Raw genomic sequence first — 23,083 nt, forward strand, 5'->3', positions numbered from 1 at the left:
GTTTGTAGCCACATGGGAACAATGGTGCACCTGCAGAACTGAGCAGGCAGCAGTTTTAAACCAAACGGGAAGCAATTTATTTTTAACACACATTATGCAAGTCATTGCCCCGAGGTGCTCTGATGGACAAAAACCATGAGCAAGATCAAAGAGGAATAAATGGCTCATACGTCCATCAGCATTTATCAAACACGGGAGTCTGGATACGAGATCTGGCTTGGGATGTCTCTGGGCCCTTCTTTGTTAAACATGTACATTAAGGGAAAGGTTTGCTCATACATGCTCTATTTTTTTATTCTTTACCCCACAATCTACTCCCAGCTGCAGACAGAGGGTGCTTTGGGTGAGGAGGGGATCTCATCTGGGTCAGCGTGGGATTGTTCTTTGTTAAGCAGCTGTTTTTTCCAGTCCCTGAATGGCTGCATTTAGCTGATAGTTGGAAGGGATTACAGTAAATGCAACACTTTCTCACTGGTTGGTGATCGGTAGTCAGTACCGTGTCATGAGTTTGACTGGCTCTAGGGATACCATTTTAGTGTTAAATCTAAAATTGCCCTAGGGGAAGGGGTAGAGCTCCTGATATCTACAGTATTGAATAACCTCTAACCCGAGGGCTGTCGTTGCTGTACCCCAGGGAAAGATACTCTGAAGTCAAAAGGAGAGAAATGAGAGTCATGTAGACTGTGTCTGTTATTCAAATAAAAGAACTGTGGATTGGTTGCTGGCTCTAAGCCCAAATGTCTTGGGACAGCCAACATTGTGCTTTTTAACTCTTTTTCTTCCCCTCTAAAACTGCCCTGATTTATAAGAGCTTAGTGGTACAGCTGGGATAGTTCTTGTAGCATCTGGGAACTTTTCCAACCCTTTAAATTTGCTGATAGAGTTGTAGTCTGGGGGTCTGGGAGGTGATGCTGATGTGATGATGCCCTAGGCCTACACACTTATCTGCCATAAGAAGGATCTCTTATGTCTCCACTAAAGCCTTCGTATGATGCAGTGTCTAGAAGCTGGCAAAGTTCAATCTCATCATGAAGCCTGGCCATGATGTGCGCAGGAGCAGTGACATGAGGCTGAAGGCTGGTTCCCCTCCTCCTGGGCTCTTGGTGTAAGCAACCTTTTCCTGGTTGAAGCTCCTGACCAGGTTTCAAACTCAAGGTGAGTATTCACTACATTTGAAATAGGAAAGCAAGTTGTTTTTTTTTTCCCTTTTAAAGTTCTTAGTTTTCTCCCTCTCATCCTTCTGGACCCTGTTTTTGTTCCAGTTCCTTCCCTGTTCTTCCTCATCTACTTGGTTTTTCTCCTCCACCCTCTTCTTCTGGACACTGGTGACTGCCATTGACTTCTGATAAGTGTCTGAGGGTGCAAAGAGACTGTCCTGACTCTCTCCATGGCAAGGTGGAGCCATAGATGGTGGTGCCAGGAATGCATAGACACCTGTCATGGGTAGGAAATGATTTCTTCTTTCGGGCATGTGGTGGGGAGGTAGAGACCAAAGCATGATCAAGTTCTAGTGACCACCTCCCTCCAGATGTCTCACTATGGTTTCCATTACCTGGAATCATAGAATATTTTGAGTTGGAAGGCACCTTCCAAGCTCCCCCAGTGCCACCCCTGCCATGAACAGGGACATCTTCACCAGCCCAGATTGCTCAGAGTCCCATCCAGCCTGGCTTGGGATGTCTCCAGGGATGGTTCATCCACCACCTCTCTGGCCAACCTGGGCCAGTGTTGTTAATTGTAAAAAATTTCTTCCTGAATTTATCAAAAATTCCTGATTTGTTCAAAACTCTCTCCTGCTTTTCCTCTTTTCTACTTTTTTCTCCTTTCCCTTCAGCTTAGCTGTGTCCTTTCTCCTTCCTATTTCTTTCTCGTCCTGACATGCACACTCTGCTCCTCCTTCAGGAAGCTTTGGTCCTACATTCACACAGGGCTTTCCCCAACAGACACTTGGAGTTCCTGGTCCCATACACTTTCTTTCCCTTTTGCATCTTTTTCATGCTTGTGGCTTTGTGCCTAATTGCTTCTGTGGGCCATGTGACACTGGCTGAGCATTTTTGATGTTAAGAAGGGGATTTTAGAGTCCTAATCCACTGTAAGATCACTGCTGTGTGTATCTTACACTGGTGTGTAAGATTTCTGGTGTGTGTATCTACCCTGTAATACGGCAAAGGGGTGATGGTTTTAAACTAAAAGAGGGGGGAGATTCAGACCAGACACAAGGAAGAAATGTTTTATGCTGAGGGTGGTGAGCGCCTGTCCCAGGTTGGCCAGAAAAGTGGTGGATGAACCATCCCTGGAGACATCCTAGGCCAGGCTGGATGGGGCTCTGAGCAACCTGAGCTGGTGAAGATGTCCCTGCTCATGGCAGGGGGTTGGATTAGATGAGCTTTTAAGGTCTCTTCCAACCCAAATTATTGTCTGACTCTACAACCTGGGGCACTGGGATCACAGGAGAGGTTGAGCTTCTGCCTCTGCATAAGGTGTCCTTCCTTCTGTTCCACCTAGCAGACAACACCTTTCAAACACCCTCATGTCCTGGAGCTCTCTTGCATATTTCATGTACTCTGTTTCAAGCAAAAAGGACACAAGCATGGGTTGTAGCACAGCAATAGCCACTTTGAGGCATGGTGGCATCCCATGGGGCAATCCAGGGCCAAGTGCAGACTGGCTGAAGAAATCTCAATGGGAGGCTTGGAATGGGCACAGCAACAGCTGCCCCCTGCAAAGCCTTCTCATTTTGGTTACGTTGTGTGTTTACAACTCGCATTAGCTGTTCCCTCCCACCTCTGGGGCTGCACACACTGCTTGAAGTGGGGTTTTGGTTGTGAGCAGGTTGGTAACCCCATGCTTTATGGCTGTGAGGAGATGACAGCTTTGCAAGCTTGCTGAAGAGTTTCCAGCACTTTGCAGACCTTTTTGCTGTGCCCAAAGGGGCAGGATCTGTGCTGTGCTGTCACTTGGACTGATGACTCACTCCCGGTTATAGAATCATAGAATCATTTTGGTTGGAAAAGACCCTCAAGATCATAGAGTCCAACGTTTAACCCAACCCTGGCACTAACACGTGTCCCTGAGAACCTCACTTATGTGTCTGTTCAACCCCTCCAGGGATGGTGACTCCACCACTGCCCTGGGCAGCCTGTTCTAATGCCCAACAGCCTTTTCAAGGAAGGATTTCTTCCTAATATCCAATCTAAACCTATTCTGGTGCAACTTTGCGGCCATGGAAGGTTTAGATTGGATATTAGGAAAAATATCTTCAGGAAAAATTATCTCCATGCCCAGACATGGTCACACTCCTGGTTGGTGCAGCCTGGTAGTGCCAACTCTATCAGGGTAGGAGGTTCTAAGAGCAAATCCCCCAACCCTCCCAGCCCACTGCACAGGCTGGGAAACCACAGTCCTTTCCAGGTTAGCAGTGATTCATATGCAAATGCTGGGAGCAAGCAAGATGCCAGTTTGTGTCCTGCACCCCAGCAGTTGGAGAGGAGCAGAAAGGAGCCAGCCAGCAAAAGCAGCAGTGGTGTCCTACAGAAAAGCAATCTCACTGGGATAACAACATGCAGGGATTGGTTATTATTAATATTTCTCTTCTGTGTAGCATGAAATAATACAAGTTGTTCAAAGTGATGCTGGGCAGGGGAGGGAAGGCTGGCTGCATTGCATGAGGGGCTTTGACAATTTTCAGCACAAGGGTTTCTTCATGGAGCTGCTTTAGTCTCTGAGCCTTTAAAAATTCAGCCGACAACTGGGATCAAGTTAGAGGGGAGGGTGCAGAAAGCCACACAGGGCAAACCTCCCCTTCTGTCCCTATCATCCTCAAGGACCTAATTACCTAATTATCACATGTTAATGAGGGGAACTGCAACTCCTCCCTGACCCAATCCGTTCCTGCTCCGGGCATCTTTTTTTTTGCTCACAAAGCCGTATTATATTTATCGGCTTTAGTGTGGTTTCCAGCGAGACGGAGTCTCTATCAAATGAATCATTCCACCTGGACCTCAATTTGCTCTCCAGATGGCTCGTTCCCCTTAAGCTGCCCTGGTGTGATATATTTTCCCTGAGCTACAATGGGTTTTTCCCTGGGTCCTGGCTCCTCCCTGGCTGGCTGTTATTGACAGCTGCGTGACTAATGCCCTGTAGCTTTCTGGCATGTCATTCACGAGAAACAAAAGCAAATTTCCCCCCCCACCTCTCCGGCAGTGAGGATAAAGGGGATGCTTTTGTGCTTCCCCAAGCATTGCAGCAGAAGGGCTGAGTGTGCTTTGCGGAGGGGAACTGTCTCTGCCTCGAGTCCGGACGTGGATGGGAGCTTTCCGAGAGGGAAGTAGAGTCTTCATTAAGTCCCACCTAGAGAAGACAACCTGTGGGCCAGGTAACCTTGGACTTCTTGCGCTAGCAGCTGGGGAGGCTTGGAAAATTAAAATAAGAATAAAAATGCAGCATTTGCTACTTGGATGGAGAGGGTGACCAGAAGGAATGTTCATGGGTGAGGGCAATGGGGAAAACCTCTCTTTTTTCGTATTGGCATCATTTGTCTCATGGGTAGACAAGAGGGATGTGAACTGGCATTCGCATTAATTGGGGAGAGAGGAGGGGGTGTCTCTTCGTAAGAAGATCAGCCTGAGCCATTTCTTCCAAGCACAGAGCTGTGTGTGACCCTGATGGCTCAGAAACGTGTGTGGATCAGGGATAGAGGTGGAGATATAGGTGTGTTTTTCTTTCTTGGCATGTCAGTGAAGCATGGAGCCAGCTGTGCTCTTTGCAAAGGCATCTCTAGAGAGCTGCCTTTGCTCTAACTTCTTTAAATCACTTTGAACTGAGTAACAGCAGTTGCCTTCAATGGTGTTTGGGGCATTTAGAACCTCCACCCCCTCCCACATGATTTTCTGGATGTTTAGTTAGGGCTTGTCACACTGCTTCACAGTTCTTGAGGTCTCTGCAGCTCCCCTGTGCGTGGGCAAAGGTGTTTTCCCCATTGCTGGGGGATTCTGAAGGCACAAAAGGTATGATGACACTTTTTCAGGGTAGTGGGGTGAGGACCCTCAGGACTATATTTAATTGTCCTACATGTGGTTATCCTGGTGCAGGTGCAGCCAGGAGGTGTCCTCTGGAATATGGGAGAATCTGAGTCCTTTGGAGTCTGTGGTCAGACACAGAATGACAGACTGGTTGGGGTTTGAAGGGACCTCTGGAGATCATCCAGTCCAACCCACCTGCTAACGCAGGGTCACCAGAGCAGATCACACAGGGTTGCGTTCAGGTGGTTTGAATGTCTCCAGAGAAGGAGACTCCACACCCGCTCTGGGCAGCCTGGGCCAGGCTCTGGCACCTCCTAGCAAAGAAGTTTCTCCTCACGTTCAGATGGACCCTCCTGTGTTTCAGGCTGTGTCTGTTCCCCCTCATCCTGTCATTGGGCACCACTGAACAGAGTCTGGTCCATCCTCTTGATACCCACCCTGGAGATTTTTATCAACATTGATAAGGTCCCTCTCAGCTTCTCTTTTCCAGGCTGAACAGACCCAGGTCTCTCAGCCTTTCCTCATAAGAAGATTGCTTTAGGCTCCTAATCATCTTTGTAGCCCACTGCTGGACTCACTTCAGTAGTTCCCTGTCCTTCTTAAACTGGGAAGCCTGGAACTGGATGCAGAACTCCAGATGCAGCCAAACCAGGGCAGAGCAGAGGGGGAGGAACAACCTCTCTCAACCTGCTAATCACACTCTTCCTCATGCACCCCAGCGACCGTTGGCCTTCTTGGCCACAAGGGCACATTGCTGACTGAGATGGCTCATGATGGCAGGATGGAGAAAACAGTTAATAAGAGCTACCAGATGTTAGAAAGAAAGGAAAGGGTGTTGAGGTGTTTGTACAGCGTAGACTGGGCAAGGCAATTGTCTTAGATGAAACATTTGAAAGCAGAAGAAGTTGGTCTACTGAGATGGGGTTGGATGGGGAATATTCTAGTGCCCATCACTGCACTGTGATTTGGAGGAAATGCTGGTTACTGAGAATGAGCCATGTGTGAGGATGAATGGACAGTCTGACTACATTTTTTCTAGAATCTGTACCTCTTCATGGCACCAAGAAAGACGCATGATAGTGTTGGACATTGTAGTCAGACATTTTAATAGCATGCTGTTCTCTTGTCTCCCTCACTGCTTCCCAACCAGGATGCATAGAATGATGAAAGAAGAATCAAGTTTCAGGACAAGCAGCCTGGAAAACGTGACGCGGGACCCGAGCAAGGAAAAGCTGCACATGAAGCTCTGCAGTGGGTCCTGCCATGCTGAGCAGATCCTCCAGACACTAAACTCCTACCGGCAGAGCGGCATCTTCACAGATGTGGTGCTGTTAATTGATGGACAAGAATTTCCCTGCCACCGTGCCACTTTGTCAGCCAACAGCACGTATTTCAGGGCCATGTTTGGTGGTGATCTCAAGGAAGGCCACCAGGATACCATTAATATCCAGAAGATTTCTGCTTCCAGCATGTCTCTCCTCCTTGACTACATGTATGGGGGGAACATCATCATTCAGGAGGACAATGTTGAAGGCATCTTGGAACTGTCTGACTTGCTGCAGATCTCCAAGCTCAGAGATGCTTGTGTCACCTTCCTTGAAGGCCAGCTTCACCCGTGCAATTGTTTGGGTATCATGAAATTTGCCGATTCATTTTCCATCACATCCCTGACAGAAAAGAGCAAGAGGTTCATGTTGGAGTGTTTTGTGGAGGTGTCGTGTCACGAAGAGTTCCTGGAGATGGGTGTGAAGGAGTTGGTTGAATACCTGTCTGATGAGCAGCTGGTGGTCCCCAAGGAGGAGGTTGTCTTTGAAGCAGTCATGCGTTGGGTACGGCATGACGTACCTGCCAGGAAGGGAGCCTTGAAGGACCTTCTTGAGCATGTGCGTCTGCCACTGCTTGACCCCACCTACTTCCTGGAGAAGGTGGAAATGGATGAACTCATCCAGGACTCTAAGGAGTGCATTCCTCTACTGCATGAGGCCCGCAAGTATTACATCCTTGGCAATGAGGTCAGCTCTTTGCGATCAAGGCCAAGAAGGTAAAACACAGTGTATTCTTCCCTAGACCTTCATGTCCTAAGTGGATGGAAGTTTGAGGGACGTTCTTGGGTTGTTGTTTTTTTCTTTAACCTATTTCTTCTCTTTTGGCCTTCCTTTTTCCAAAATGGAGACCTTGGAGATGTTTGCCTGGCTTAAAGTATTCCTTTGAAATATATACTAATGCATATGACACATTTTTGTTGCAGTTGGCAAGAAGTAGTCTGGGTGTGCCATGATGCTATCCAGATATATGTCCAGACTACGAGCAAAAAGGGATGTTTGTAGCTCTTTATTTTTGTTTTTACCAATGAGTAGGCCACTGGGTTGAGATCTGTTTTCCATTCCCACCTCTGCCACTGGACTGCTCTCATTACATCTCTTTTGGTCTCTCACCTTCTCCAAGCTGTCTGTTAGTAGGAAGGCTTGGACCACTCTCAGTCCTCCTGGCCATCAGCATGGTACCCAGCTCAAAGGCATTGTGGTGGGGTCAGAAATTAATGTCCAGGGAAAAAAAAAGAAAGCAGTTGTGGACAAGGTGGCTACCTGGGCATCCTCGTCTTTTATTTTTGTTTTCTTTCCATTGATTTACTGATGAACAGCAAGAAGATAAAGAGGTGCTGTTCCAGGCAACTGAGAGTGTAAAGAGGACACCGAGAAAAAGCAATTTCTGGGAGGGTGTGGATGGAATCCTGCACCTTTTATATGACTGAAGTTTGGATTTGACCAGCCACATTTTAAACCTCTGCTGTTTCTTCATGGTCCCATATAAGGGTGTGTTGGGTAAGAGTGCTGATGGACATCTCTGGTCTGGGGTGTGTTGCCACATCGCAGTTGGTTTGCAAGGCTCGCCATTCTTTTCCAGATGAGATCCATGACTGTGGGGCTACAGGGACAGGTTCTTGTTCCCTCCTGCTTTTTGTCCCAAGGAGAACAGGTTTTCTGGCTGCCTGGTGCAGTAACCTGGGCAGAAGGATGGAGGTTGCCCAGTACATCTCAGATGGATATTAGGAACAATTTCTTACCAGAAAGGGTTGTGGGGCATTGGAACAGGCTGCCCAGGGCAGTGGTGGAGTCACCATCCCTGGAGGGGTTGAACAGACATGGAGATGAGATTCTCAGGGACATGAGTTAGTGCCAGGATTGGGTTAATGGTTGGACACAATAACCTAGATGGTCTTTTCCAACCAAAATGATTCAATGATTCTAAGTCTCAGCCTGGCATTTAGGGCATTGTGTCAGGTGGCAGAGATGATTTGACACATCCTACTCTGGAGACATTCAAAATCCGCCTGGACACATTCCTGTGTAGCTGCATCTGGGTGTTCCCGCTCCGGCGGGGGATTGGACTGGATGATCTTTCTAGGTCCCTTCCAATCCCTAGCATTCTATGATTCTATGATCTCTGTGCTGAATACCACGGTGGACCATAATATATAGAACTGCTCAATAACAAGTTCTGTGGTGACCTTCTCAAGGATACAAATGAGCAATCAGTGTGCCCAGGTGGCCAAAAAGGCCAACAGCATCCTGGTTTGTATCAGGAATAGTGTAGCCAGTGGGACTAAGGAAGTGATTGGTGCCACTGTACTCAGCACTGTTGAGGCCACACCTTGAATCCTGGGGTCAGTTTTGGACCCCTCATCATAAGAAGGACATTAAAATACTAGAGAGAGTGAAGAGGAGGCGACGTAGCTGGTGAGGTGCCTGGAGCACAAGTCTTAGGAGGAGCAGGTGAGGGAACAGGGGGGTTCAGCCTGGAGAAAGAGAGTCTGAGGGGAGACCTTCTCGCTGTCTACAACTACTTGAAAGGAGGCTGTAGCATGGATGGGGTTGATCTCTTCTCCCAGGTAGCAATTGATAGGACAAAATAAAATGGCCTCAAGTTGCACATGGGGAGGTTTAGATTGGATATTAGGAAAAAATTCTTCCTGGAAAAGGAACATTGGAACAGGCTGCCCAGGGCAGTGGTGGAGTCACCATCCCTGGAGAAGTTTAAAAGGCATTTAGACAAGGTTCTCAGGGACATGGCTTAGTGCTAGAGTTAGGTTAGATTATGGCTGGACTTGATGATCCTGAGGGTCTCTTCCAACTGAAATGATAAATACCTAAAATTCACTGGGCATAAACCCCACCCCTCAGCATCCACATTTTACCTCTCTCCTTATATTGCTTTGATCTTAACCAAGTTGTCTCAGGCTTCAGGAACTTTCACCCAAGTCTTTAAAATTCTTTTTCACTTGCTCCTTCCTCTCCCCTCCCTCAGAGCCATTCCTCTCTTGCCTGCTGGCTGGCAGGACTTTCCTTTCCCTGCTGTCTGTCTCATCTCCTCACTGCTATTAGGGCTGGAGAGAGAGAGAGATTTCCTGGAAACACTTCTCTCTCCAGGCAGAGAGCTTGTTGCAGGCGGAATGCCAGGAATGGCTCTGCCTGAGGATTAGGTTTGATTGTGCTGGAAGGGGGAGGGTGAGGGCAGGAAGCAATCTCACAAAGGACTTTTAAAGGTCATTCCCACTACATGGTCCTCACACCAAGAAAGGCCTCGAGGTGCTGGAGCGAGTTGAGAGAAGGGAACGGAGCTGGGGAAGGGGCTGGAGCACAAGTGTGATGGGAGCGGCTGAGGGACCTGGGGGGTTCAGCTGGAGAACAGGAGCTGAGGGGAGACCTTCTGATCTCTGAACTGCCTGAAAGGAGCTTGGAGCCAGGGGGGTCGGGCTCTGCTCCCCAGGAACAAGCGCCAGGAGCAGAGGAAACGGCCTCAAGTTGCGCCAGGAGAGGTTGAGGTTGGATGTGGGGAACAATTTCTTCCCCAAAGGGCTGTGGGGCATTGGAACAGGCTGCCCAGGGCAGTGCTGGAGTCACCATCCCTGGAGGGGTTGAACAGATGTGGAGATGAGGTTCTGAGGGACATGAGGTAGTGCCAGACTCAGATTAACAGTTGGACTTGATCTTGAGGGTCTTTTCCAACTAAAATGATTCTATGATTTTCTTTCCCTATGCAGTTTGGAACCCTTCCCACCCAATCTGTGAGGTGCCTTTGATTTGCTAGTGCAGACAAAAGGGAGGGTGCAGGGGTGAAATTATTTGCTCAGAAAATCAGTTGATGCAGGAGAGAACCTTGATCTATCTACTCTACTGTGCCACCAATGGCCTATTATAGATACGGTGGGAGGGGTAATGGAAACGAACAGCGTGGTCTGGGGACTTAATGATGCCTTTCATGGTCTAGGTTCATGGAGCTGGCAGAAGTCATCATCATCATTGGGGGCTGTGATAAGAAAGGCCTTCTGAAACTGCCCTTCACAGACCTTTACCACCCGAAGAGCAGGCAGTGGACAGCCCTCTCCAGCGTACCTGGCTACACCAAGTCAGAGTTTGCTGCTTGCACACTGAAGAATGATGTATACATATCAGGTGAGATACCCTGGACCAGATGGTCCCTTCCTGGTTGCAAAGAACAGCAGAACCTCTTCTTAGGTCTGTTCACTAGGACTCTCAGCTTTGGGGCAAGGTCACTTCTTGGTGAAGTTTATCCTTAAGTGATTTTATTTTGCTGTGCTGAGGAAAAATTTCACCTTTGGGGGAGGATGGTAATATTATTAAACCTTTCCCTCCTGCTTATCAGAGCATCTGTCAAGAGGGTTCTGCTGTGGAGTGAGCTGATTTTGGTGTGTGCTGTCAGATAGGGTTTCCTAAAACCTGTCCCTCACGTGAAATACATGGCCTATCAGATGAGTTCTATATAAGGGATGGAGCAGTGTAATAAGTGCCTCAAAGTCCAGAGGATAACTCCCTTGGGAAGCTGAGTTTATGCGGCCATAAGCCAACAACCACATTCTGGCCTAAGTTGTTCCATTGCATGGAGGAACTATGCGATATTGTGTAACAAGGTGATGGTTCTGTCGTTGGGACCACACCAGCTCTCCATCCCTCTGCTTTTCAGGAGGACACATCAGCAGCAATGATGTTTGGATGCTGAGCTCCCAGCTGAATGTCTGGATTAAGGTTGCTTGTCTACAGAAGGGCCGATGGAGGCACAAAATGGCAACACTTCAGGGCAAGGTAGGCAATGGCTTGAATTTTGGAAGGAACCATGTAGAGCACTGTCCCCACTTCTCCTGCTGCCCATTACAATTAGAAACTGTCAGTGTGTGTTTGTCCTCCGGGTAATTTAGAGATGGTTCTGATGGGAGAACAACTAGGACATAACCGAGATGACATTGTTTTAAGTTGGGTGTGGTTGTCACCTGAAGGAACCGCAAATGAAATTGTAGCAAAAAGGTCTACCATTGGGAGGTGCAAGACCTGCAGATGGCTGCGTTAAGTCTTTGGATGAAACATCTACAGGGTGTGGTGTTTCACAGAATCATAGAACACTTTGGGTTGGAAGGGACATTTAAAGGCCATCTAGTTCATCGGCAAGGATCTACCGTGGCTTGATGTCTGTCCTGGCCAAACCCTGTCCATCCCTCCTGTTTGCGGTAGTAACATAACCCCTTAGGTGACTCTTGGAGTTTCTAATCATCTTGCTTTGCTCCTTTTCTGGCAGATCTATGCTGTGGGAGGCTTTGATGGTTTTTACCGCCTCTCCAGTGTGGAGTGCTATGACACCTTCTCCAACAGCTGGTCAACCTTGGCCCCCCTGCCTCAAGCTGTGAGCTCGGCAGCTGTGGTCTCCTGCCTGAACAAGCTCTATGTGCTTGGTGGTGCCGTGGATGACACCGCTAACACTGACAAGGTATTTCTGGGGCATCAAGAATGGACAGAGACCTAAACCCCAAGATTTGGTAGGAAACATGGAGAGAAATAGAATAATAGAATAGTTTGGGTTGGAAGGGACCTTCCAAGCTCATCCAGTGCCACCCCTGCCATGAGCAGGGACATCTTCACCAGCTCAGGTTGCTCAGAGCCCCGTCCAGCCTGGCCTGAGATGTCTCCAGGGATGGTTCATTCACCACCTCTCTGGCCAACCTGGGGCAGGCTCCCATCACCCTCAGGGCCAACAATTTTTTCCTCATGTCTGGCCTGAATCTCCCCTCCTTTAGTTTAAAACCATCACCCCTTGTTCTATCACAAAGTCTGTCCCCATCTTTCTTCTCGGCCCCTTTTAAGTACTAAAAGCCCTGAAATGGACTACAAGGGAGTGTTTATTTTTTTTTTTATTATTTTTTTTTTTTTTAAGACTAATGAAGGCTCCCTTATAATTAGATGAGAATTCATACATTTAATTGGAAGCCAATGAGTCTTGGGGACCAGACAGGGAAGGTGTCATGATTTGACAGCACATTTGTTGTGATTACAGTAGAGTGGGTTCTGCTCTGAAGCATCCTGTGATGTGCTGAGCCTGACAGATCCCTGTTCTTAGTCAGCCCTGAGGCACAACAAGAACAAACCTAAAATCATGTGGTCATTCACTTCAGTTAAGTAGCAATAGTAGTAGCTGCCTGAAGGAGACCTCTGCAAACCAGACATGATGCTTCTGGTCTCTTGAGCTGCAGGAAGAGCCAGCAGTGCTTCTCAGCTCAATCTCTGAACACTTAACTGTGCTCTGTCTGTGTCCAGCCATCTCGGGGGCTTGGTGTTTGTCTGGGAGACTTGAATGCAAGAGGGAATTGTAGAATCATAGAAAAGTTTGGATTGGAAGCTCATTTAGTCCAATCCCCTTCCATGAGCAGGTTCATCTTCACCCAGATCAGGTTGTCCAGCCTGGCCTTGAGTGTCTCCAGGGATGGGTCATCTACAACCTAGAATGCTAGAACCCCTCAAGCCTTTGCTCACTGCACTGGTCTCTGGGCGTAGAAGATCCCATCAATGTTTCTGTCCCCATGCTCTTCTATTTCTAGTCAGTGGTAGCTTCACACAAGGAAGGAGATGAGGTAACTCCATGTTCCCATAGCTGCATTTCTCCTCCCAGGTCCAGTGCTATGATCCAGAGAACAACAAGTGGACGCTTTTGTCTCCCACCCCTTTTTACCAGAGGTGCATCAGTGCCGTCTGCTTGGACAACATCATTTATGTTGTAGGTGGACTTCTCAGTAAAATCTTCAGCTATGATCCAAGGAAAGACAGCTGGCGAGAAGTGGCCACCCTGCCTGGGCCTCTGGTAAGGAAGAGCTTTGAGAAAGCAGCTCCTAGCTTTCCTTTTCTAGAATAGATGCAGCCATTTGTGTTTTGCTGAGATTGAAGGCACAGAAAATACACTGTTGGTTTGGCTCTGAGCATGAGAACGTGACCTCTGCAGAGCAACTCAGACACATATATACTCGCCATCAGTGTCCATACTGTTTGGAGGACATATCACCCACAGCAAACCCAAGTTTTCTTGCTGAGACTGGGTCTACACAAGCTATGGATGCCAGAGGAGTGAATTTGTAGGGTGAAAATATTGGTGTTGAGGACCTGTTCTCCACATTCTGTGTTTCATAGTGAGTGTTATACTGTCTCTAGTCTGGCTGGAACTGGTGATGGTTTTGTATCTTCATTTAGTGTCGCCACAGTTTTTCACTCCAAAGCCATGCTGCAATGTGAACTGTGGCATAGTGAAGATGAATGATAGGATACATAGAATAGTTTGGGTTGGAAGGGACAGTCTGGCCCAACCCCCTGCCATGAGCAGGGACATCTTCACCAGCTCAGGTTGCTCAGAGCCCCGTCCAGCCTGGCCTGGGATGTCTCCAGGGATGGTTCATCCACTACCTCTCTGGCCAACCTGGGCCAGGCTCTCACCACCCTCAGGGCAACAATTTCTTCCTCATGTCTGGCCTGAATCTCTGCTCTTTCAGCTTAAAACCATCACCCCTTGTCCTATCCCAACAGGCCCTGGTCGAAAGTCTGTCCCCATCTTTCTTATCCGCCTGTTTTAATTATGGAATGGTTGCAATAAGGTCTCCCTGGAGCCTTCTCCAGGCTGAACAACCACAACTCTCTCAGCCTGTACCTCAGCTGGATCCAAATTAAAATACCCACGTCAGTGCACACTTATATATGTCTTTCACAGGCAGGTGCTGGCTGGGTTCCCAGGCTCTTGGGGTGCTTGTGAGTCCATGCTGTGCCTGGGGGTCTGCCAGAAACAGCAATGGACCTGTCACCACTCACTTGAGCCATTTCAAAAGCCTAAACTCTTACTGAAATAGTAAGATTTCAGCACACTAGGAGCCAAACATCACTTATCTACTTTCACTCCCTTCTGCTGGGCAGGTGAGAATTGATCCCATTGCAATGGCTGACCCCCCTGCTCAACCGCAATGACTAAAGCTGGAGTTTGCTCCTCAGCTCTAGGGGTTTCCTTCTGCTTTCTAGGAGAGCTGTGGCCTGACGGTGTGTGGAGGGAAGATCTACATCTTGGGTGGCCGAGACGAGAACGGGGAAGGCACGGACAAAGCGTTCACTTTCGACCCGGTGACAGGGGACGTGGAACAGCAGCCGCCGCTGCAACGCTGCACCAGTTATCACGGCTGTGTGACCATCCTGCAGCGCATGAACAGATGACCATGGGGCTCCAACTGCATCCACCTCCCACCCAGAGCCCTCCCTTGGGACAGTGGCCACCCAAAGCATGGACAGATATCTCACCTTTGTGTGGGGAAGGGCAATACAAGCCACTGAAGAAGATCTTCTCCAGCCAGCCCCTGAGCAGCCTCTATTTTGTTTTTCCTGGCCTCCTGATGTAAATGGGTTTGATTTTGATCAAGGTCAGAGGATTAAAAGGTGCTGGGCTGTGTGAAGCTGCATCACAGACCTTGCCATAGTAGGATACAAGCATCCTTGCAGCCCTTGGAACTACTAAGTTTGACTTTTACGTAAGTTTATCTGGCTGCAGATTACCGTTTCCTTTTATGTTGGCAACAGAGGCTTGCTGTCCTGCAAGGACAAGTATTTGGTGCTTTCTGATGCCCAAGACTGCTCAGTAACACTTATAACTACAGGATCCAACTCTGTAGCTAAAGCTATCAGAAATTTGGCTATTTACTTCAGTAGAGCTCTGTCAAACCATGGTGGTGAACTAAATGTCCATTAATGTCCATGAACAGCTAGTCCCATTGCAATGGAGAGCTGAGATTGAGACTTCAAAGCTGATATCCCAAGAAAATTTCTCTACTAAATCCCCAAAATTCTGGTTAAATAGTCCATTCTGCACATGCTGTATGAGGGTCTATTCCCCTAAATTGTCTTTGTGAACACCATGACAAGTGATTCGTGTAGCCAAGAATTCTTTCTTCAGAAACGCTAGAGGTAGGGGAATATTAACGTGTAGGAATTAAGCATGAAGATCTGAGGCATGGTAGCCATAAAATCACATCTGGCTCATTTTGGCTCTGGAGTATGCTAGCAGGTATTAAAATAAATTCAATATTGAACAGGTTTGATACAGGGTCCTAAGAACCTGAATGAACAGCTCATTTGGAGGGTGTTTGATTACACAGACCATGTTTCTCCAAGCCAGCTGGTCTCAGGTATAGAAATGATCCTGCACACATTGAATTTGTGTAGAATAGTCATAGCTTTTTGTGTTGCGCTCCATGATTGGAACTGGTGATTTCTGGTGGGTCCTTGTAACTGTTCACGTTGTTCAATTAGGGACTTAGTTGTTGTCAAATGTAGAGTGGGGTCTCTTAAAAACTCCCATTACATGTACATTTTAGGGTGCACTCCTCTACTGCAGGTTGGCTGCTGTTTTCTCTGCACCTTCCTTTCCTCACCCCAATGATGACTTCTTCTTGAAGTAGAGGAAACTACTATGTTCACTGTCCAAGATACTCCCATTTTCAGGGCATTTTAATTGTCTTTAAACACCTGGTTTTGCCTGGTTTCCCCATACAGCTGGTTTTTATCTGGTCTTATTTAGTACCTCTGTTTTCTGTCATCTCTGAGAAGTTCTCCTCTTTGTTGTGATGGTATCAAGCTTAACCATAAAACATGGCAAAAAGAAGTCCCTGCTGAAGAACCAAAACTGGCTGTAACCAGAGTATGCTCCTTAGGAAATGTATGCTCTTTCTTTGTCCAAGTGATGAGCAAAGGTATTTCATAACACGAATCGTACCTTATGCTTCTCATAGTCACATCTGGAAAGTCTCAGGGCTATGGTGGCCATTTTAGACATCAAGGTGCACTACTTGGACATTCTTAGCCTCATTCTCCTTAAGGTCTGTGAATGTGGATTAGACCTTTTATCAGATCATGAGCAACACAATGTGTCATTTAAACAATAAAAAGAGATTCAATGCCGATACAGGTTATTCCCTTGAGGACCTAAAAGGATATTAATGTTGGTAAAAGGCAATTTTATTTGCAATCAAATTGCATCCACAGTTGTGTCTGTAATGGGAATGGTGATTACAGGAGAAACTGGCACCTCTCCTTCAGTTAGTTCATAGAATCATAGAATAGTGTGAGTCGGAAGGGAACTTCCAAGCTCATCCAGTGCCACCCCTGCCATGAGCAGGGACATCTTCACCAGTTCAGGTTGCTCAGAGCCCCGTCCAGCCTGGCCTGGGATGTCTCCAGTGATGGTTCATCCACCACCTCTCTGGCTAAGCTGGGACAGGCTCTCACCACACTCAGGGGCAACAGTGTCTTCCTCAAGTCTGGCCTGAATCTCCCTCCTCTAGTTTAAAACCATCACCCCTTGTCCTATTGCAACAGGCCCTGCTCAGAAGTCTGTCCCCATCTTTCACCTTGGCCACTTTTGAGTACAGAAAGGCCACAGTAATGTCTCCCTGCAGCTTCTCTTCTCCAGCTGAACACCCCAGCTCTCTCAGCCTGTCCTCCCAGCAGAGCTGTTCCAGCCTCGCATCATTTCTGTGGCTCCTCTGGCCCCTCTCCAGCAGGTCCATGTGTGTCCTGTGCTGAGGACCCAGAGCTGGACCAGCACTGCAGGGGGGTCTCACCAGAGCGGAGCAGAGGGGCAGAATCCTTTCCCCCCGCCTGCTGCTCACGCTGCTGGGGATGCAGGCCAGGACACGGGTGGATTTCTGGGCTGCAAGAGCATGTTGCCAGCTCATGGCCAATCTTGCACCCCCAAGTTCTTCTCCTGGGGGCTGCTCTCCATCCCTCCATCCCCAGCCTGGATTGATACTGGGGTTAAATTGGCTCAAAAGAAAACACCTGTCACAAGCATGAGCACACCAACCCATACTGTGCAAGCCTTCAGGGCCAGAGAGACCTTTCTCCTCCAGTGTCATGATTTCCTGAGGACCACAAGTCCCAGTCTATCTCTCCTCTCCAATTTTGCCTCTCTCATTGCTCTCCTGTGCATAAGCAATCCACCACTTTTGTACGGCACCCCTTCAAAGTGCGTGGCTTGGGACCCACTATCTCCGCCTCACCTCATAATTTATTTAGCCAAGGAAGTTCTTAATTCTCCATAGACTTTCCCGTTAGTATATCCCTCCCCTTGGTCTGCACTTTGGAAAACTGTGCTATTTTTTCAAGCAAATGAGTGCAGTCAGAGCTTGCATTGAGCAAAGTCTGCTCTGCTGAGGACGGTGAGCATCACAAGGAATCAGGCCTTATGAAAGGGGTGGTCCTCATGCCGAATTTCTGACTTAAATAGGGCCTTAAACACAGACATAGCTTCCTTGGCTGCTGGCAGATCTTTGTGCTCTTGTTCTTGAGAAGAGCATAGTAATATATTTGGACACAGATTAAAAAAAAAAAAGGTAGTTTTCCACTTGCACCAACAACTTCTCTTCCCACTGTGTTTCCTGATTTTCCTAAGGCCTCCTGGGAGTTTCTTACTGTACTTCATGTTTTATTCCTGTAGAAATAAGCACACTCAAAAGGGTAGAAGGTGTTCTCATCAGCTTCTCCACGTTTTTGATATGTGTGGTTTGTTGCAATAGGTGTAACATGGTGGTGGAAGTTATGACATAGATACTGAAAGGTTCACCTCATTCTTTGTCCTAATATTCGTGTGTTTGTGTCCTGTAAGGGCTGTGGCCATGCATGGAATGGTCAGGGAAGGAATTTAACCTAGTCTTTTTTTTAGAAATAAATATTCACCTTGACTCCTGAGTGTCTTTTTTACAGGAATTTCATTTGTGCATATTGCTTCACGACAGTCCAAAAATACATTGTTGATGGAGCATCAGAGGAACTCTTAGAGCACCATACATGAGATGTCCCAGCCTTTGTCTAGGATACCTGAATCCTCAGTCTAAGCAGGTACGAAGTTCAAGGTATGACTTTTTGTCTGCCTGGAATGACATTTTCAACTATTACATGGGGTCGTGGCCAAGCCAGTGCAGAGAAGGTGCCTGGATCATTCAAACTCAGCTGAAGGAGAGGGAAACTTGCACTCATATTTTGGAATGAGGGAAAGAGTATTTCCAGAGAAAATGAAAAAATTATGTGTCTTGGCTGATTCTTGCTCTACTTTAGTGTGGTAGAAGAACACAAAACATGAAACTGGCTGTCACAGCAGCTCGCTTCAGTTTCTGAGGTGGCTTTTCTCAGTCCACACGTAAAGCACCTCCTTGCTGTGTTTACAGTAGTACACAGACTTGCTGTGGGAGCTTTGTATAGCAAAAGATGTAGAATAAAGTAGAGATCATCTGCAAAGCATGTGCGGTAGTTTCAGCTTTATGTATTTAAGCTTTTAAAAACAAAATAAATTACTCTTTTTTTTTTTTTCTTTTATTTGTCTACATTCCAAACCAGCAACCGTCAATCACTTTTGAGTAGTACTTAAACCATCCCTTCCTCCCCCACGTACTTTTGGTTTTCCTGCTGCCTGACTCAGCTGCTGGGTTATTTTGGGTATGTTTGTATTTTGGATGGAAGCCAGAGGGAAGAAAAAGCTTTTTGAGAACAGATCACATGGATGGTGTAGACAGCAAGACCTTCAGGGACTGATAACATTTGTCCATGACACACAAGCTAGAAGAATTATAAATAACCTGGAAGACAGGGCTACTGTGGAGAGCAAGATGGATTGTTTGGTAGCTTTCACTACCTAGTGAATAAAAAGAGCCTTTTTCCTGAAGGCAAATGAGATGTGATGCAACTGGGCACGAGACAGGTGCCACCCAGAGATAGAAATGCATCCTGTGGAGTGGTGCTCAGAGAGGGATTTGATGGCTGGAGTGGCCAAACATCTGAAGCAGGTTCCAGTGTGATGCTGTTAGCAGCAAGGTGATACTGGGATGTGGGAGCAGAGGGGTGACATGGAGGGCTGCACTGAGTCACTGCCATCATTGTGATAGAAAAGGAGCCATGGGAGCAGATCCAGAGTTCTCACTTTGTGGAGAATGTGAAAATCCTGAGGAACAGAAGAGCCATTGAAATTATTTGGGAGTGGAATAAGGATTATAAGGTGCTCAGTCTGTGATACTTAGCAGAAAGAAGGTACAAACACATTTGGTACCAAGTCTTAGAATCATATCATCATACCATATCAATCATCAATCTTCCACCCCACCTGAGTGTCACGGGCAGGAGCTGAGAGAAGGATTAACAGGAGAGATCATAGAATCATTTTGGTTGGAAAAGACCCACACATCAAGTCCAACCATTAAACCCACCCCTGGTACCGCTCCATGTCCCTGAGAACCTCATCTCCGTCTGTCCAACCTTCCAGGGATGGTGACTCCACCACTGCCCTGGGCAGCCTGTTCCAATGCCCCACAGCCCTTTGGGGAAGAAATTGTTCCCACATCCAACCTCAACCTCCCCTGGCGCAACTTGAGGCCATTTCCTCTGCTCCTGGCACTTGTTCCTGAGGAGCAGAGCCCGACCGCCCCTGGCTCCAAGCTCCTTTCAGGCAGTCCAGAGATCAGAAGGTCTCCCCTCAGCTCCTGTTCTCCAGCTGAACCCCCCAGGTCCCTCAGCTGCTTCCATCACACTTGTGCTCCAGAATGCTTTAGTTGACTTGCCATTTACCTGTGACACTACCAGTGGTTTCAGAAGCCATTTCATCCTCTCACTCATGCTACTCTTTCACCTCTTTCAAGCCCAAATCTTACTTCCCAACTTTCGACTTGTCACATACAGGCTTGACCTACAGAGATATATCACCTGCCCCATGACATCCACCTGGGCTGGACTGTTTTGTCTACTCCTGTTCCTTCTTGCTCCACCATTCCAGGCCTGACATATGTGCTGTCTGTAATGAATACAGCTTATTTACTCGCATGATAATTGTTATTTTTTTAATGCACAGAGCCAAAAAAAAAACCTTCCCAGCATGAATGTGGCAGGGCATCACTCCGCTCCAGCCTCTGGAGATGCTGAAGCTGTTTTCTCATTTATCTGCCCAGCTGGCAGGAGATGATAGCATTGTGGGGCACAACAGCAGTGTGCAGGGCTGCAAGTCCCAGCTGAAATGATGAGCTAGTGATGATTAACTCAGATTAAGGGTCAGGATAGCCAGCTGGGAACTGGTGGGCAGAGATAATAGCAGTTTCAGTGGCTGTCTTTTTAGCTTTAAATATTCCCAGAAGAACAAAAGGGAGGAGGGGACTGTGTCAGATTTATTGCAAGGTTGATGTGGCCAAATTTATTTGCTATTAAATGCAAATAATGGCAGGACAAGCAGGGTCATTCAGACCTAGAACCTGGATTGAAATTCCCAGTTCATGCGGAATAAGATGTTTACCAGTTTGTAGTGATAAGGATTGAATCTTGCTTCTAGGACTCATACACACACCGCAACGCTTTGTGGGTGCAAGAGTTGGGTTGTGTGTAGAGACACAACAGGAGTTGCCCAGCTGTTGGGCTTCATATGTTGCTTCTCAACTGCTTCATTTCACACTTGGTTCAATGGCATCTGAGAGAACTTGTGCCTGAATGCAAAGAGAGGATTCCCAATTCCTGGGATTCAGAATCGAGCTCATTTATGGTCTATGTACTGTTTTTTCACCTGTGGCTATACAACATCACAATCATAGAATCACAGAATTATTTTGGTTGGAAAACACCTTTAGCATCATCAAGTCCAACTATTAATCTAACACTAAACCAGGTCCCTAAGAACCTCATCTACACTTACCGAGAAGCGTTGCAAGGTAGAAAAGAAAATATTCCTAGATGTGCAAACAGCAGACAAAACTGGGTGACCTACAAGTCCTAAACATTTCAAGTGGAACTAAACACTTATTTACTTGAGAGACAGAGTTAGACTGAGAAGTACACAGAGAGGTGGTGGATGCCCCATCCCTGGAGACATCCCAGGCCAGGCTGGACGGGGCTCTGAGCAACCTGAGCTGGTGAAGATGTCCCTGCTCATGGCAGGGGTGGCATTGGGGGAGCTGGGAATGTCCCTTCCAACTCAAACTGTTCTATGATTCTATGACCTCACTGCACAGGTGGGCATGGGTTACCATATGTAGCATCTCTGAGGAAGGTGCTTCTTGTCCCACAGGGCCCACCAAGTTACCCCTGTGCTCTGCATGGGAGGGTTTGCTCTGTTTTCATCACAAGAGGTTCCACTGAAATTTGAGAAGAAATTTCTTCTCAGTGAGGGTAACAGAACACTGGAACAGGTTGCCCGGGGGGTTGTGGAGTCTCCTACTCTGGAGACATTCAAAACCCACCTGGACACCTTCCTGTGTAACCTCATCTGGGTGTTCCTGCTCTGGCGGGGGATTGCACTGGATGAGCTTTCAATGTTCCTTCCAAACCCTGACATTCTGTGATTCTGTGATGCAGCCTGGGCTTGGCAAAACGCTGGTCATTGACAGTCTGTGCGGGGTCTCCCTTTTCAGTTCCCATTAATGTCTGCAGAAATGGGATTCAGAGACATGCCTGGGCTGTGGCCAGGAGCCTTTGTGCTCACCTCTTTGGTGGCAGAGCCTGTTTTCAACCAGCTGCCGAGACACCGAAAGAAGACTGAAAGCCTCTGTGTGCAACAAGCCCCACGGAAGCTGAAAATGGGGGCTGTTCTGCATGCAGGAGACGCAGCCACTCAAGGAGGCTATTCCATCCATGTAAGATGCTTGGGCAGCCCAGTTCTTTATGAGGAGCAGGGATGCTCAAAGGAGTGACAAAACCTGGATGCAAAGGCTGAAGAGGAGGGGAATCTGAAGAGCTCTGGGATGTCAAAAAAAAAAATCTTTATTAAAAATGAAATAGCTGGGGTTTTGTCCACATGGCACAGCTCATCTTCCTCTCCTTGCTTTGAGGAAGGCTGGGAAGGTACAATAAATTGTACCTTGGTCATGCTTGGGCCACTTGCCACAGATTCATGCATTCTTGGCAGCTTTAATAGGATATTGCATGTATCACCCATCTTCACATGCAGAATTATTAAGCCTTGGAGATAGATACTGGCTTATTTTGTTCCATATCTGTCTTCCTTTCGGAGAACAGAGCATGAAGTCTCTAGTTTGACCGAGTATTTGTCCTTGCCATCTCTTCCCCATCTGACCTTCAGCCAAATCATTTAATCTACCAAACATCTGTTGCCTCATCAGTGGGTCCAATATATCTTCTTTATTTACTCTATAGCACTGGTCCCTGAAGAAAAATCTGCAGTTGGATCAAACTGAGTTATTCACTGTGCTGCAAGAGATCTGAAGAAGCACAGAGCAACAGACTTCATTTTGGGAATGGGTGGGTGAAGTGCGAGAAAGTGAAGTAAAATAGGACTTTAAATGAAACAGTCATCTCTCTGATGCCTACAAAAAAATCTTTGAGCAGTTCAGTGAACAAGTAACTGAAAGGAATACTACTTGACAATCAATTTGGATTGCTTTATCTAAATCATACATATTTTAAGTATCTATATAACAAATGTACTAATGAACTAATGTACTAAATGAACTAATGTACTAATGAACTAATGTACTAAATGAACTAAGCTGAACTCTTAAACTACAAATGAAAGTTCCTGAACAGGGGGCTACAGCAAATCTAACTTGGCAGGAGCTGTTACCTTTTAAGATAAAGAATCAGATATTGAGATAGGAGCTTCACAACAATGTAGATGTCATGTTCACTAAGTAAGAGCAAAAAAAAGCCAGCAGCGAAATAATTCTTGACAAAATGGTGCACAACACACAAGTGCAACACAAGCTATGAAGGGGG

General features: G+C 47.1%; 1 protein-coding gene across 2 annotated transcripts; it reads left to right on the forward strand.

The window, feature by feature from the left end:
- Positions 1–4,139: 4,139 nt before the first annotated feature.
- On the forward strand, positions 4,140–18,070 carry KLHL35 (kelch like family member 35). Of its 2 annotated transcripts, none has more exons than XM_005500606.3 (7): positions 4,140–4,375; positions 6,172–7,062; positions 10,290–10,474; positions 11,004–11,122; positions 11,610–11,798; positions 12,975–13,163; positions 14,360–18,070. In XM_005500606.3, exons 2-7 carry the CDS (start codon positions 6,173–6,175, stop codon positions 14,546–14,548), a joined length of 1,761 nt encoding a protein of 586 aa, XP_005500663.1. In that variant the 5' UTR covers positions 4,140–4,375; position 6,172; the 3' UTR covers positions 14,549–18,070. The 2 variants fall into 2 exon arrangements, with proteins under 2 accessions (XP_005500663.1, XP_021140774.1); XM_021285099.2 differs by having other exon boundaries at positions 4,205–4,375; positions 13,084–13,163.
- Positions 18,071–23,083: the final 5,013 nt, after the last annotated feature.

Source organism: Columba livia, chromosome 1 (assembly GCF_036013475.1).
Source record: "Columba livia isolate bColLiv1 breed racing homer chromosome 1, bColLiv1.pat.W.v2, whole genome shotgun sequence".
Lineage (NCBI taxonomy): Eukaryota > Metazoa > Chordata > Aves > Columbiformes > Columbidae > Columba > Columba livia.

What these genes read in the sequence shown, in the direction of transcription:
- KLHL35 (XM_005500606.3), top strand. Translation starts at nt 6,173, where the DNA reads ATGCATAGAATGATGAAAGAAGAATCAAGTTTCAGGACAAGCAGCCTG. An exon ending in ACACCGCTAACACTGACAAG is followed by an intron (nt 11,799 to 12,974) that starts GTATTTCTGGGG and finishes TTCTCCTCCCAG; the next exon opens with GTCCAGTGCTATGATCCAGA. An exon ending in CCACCCTGCCTGGGCCTCTG is followed by an intron (nt 13,164 to 14,359) that starts GTAAGGAAGAGC and finishes TCTGCTTTCTAG; the next exon opens with GAGAGCTGTGGCCTGACGGT.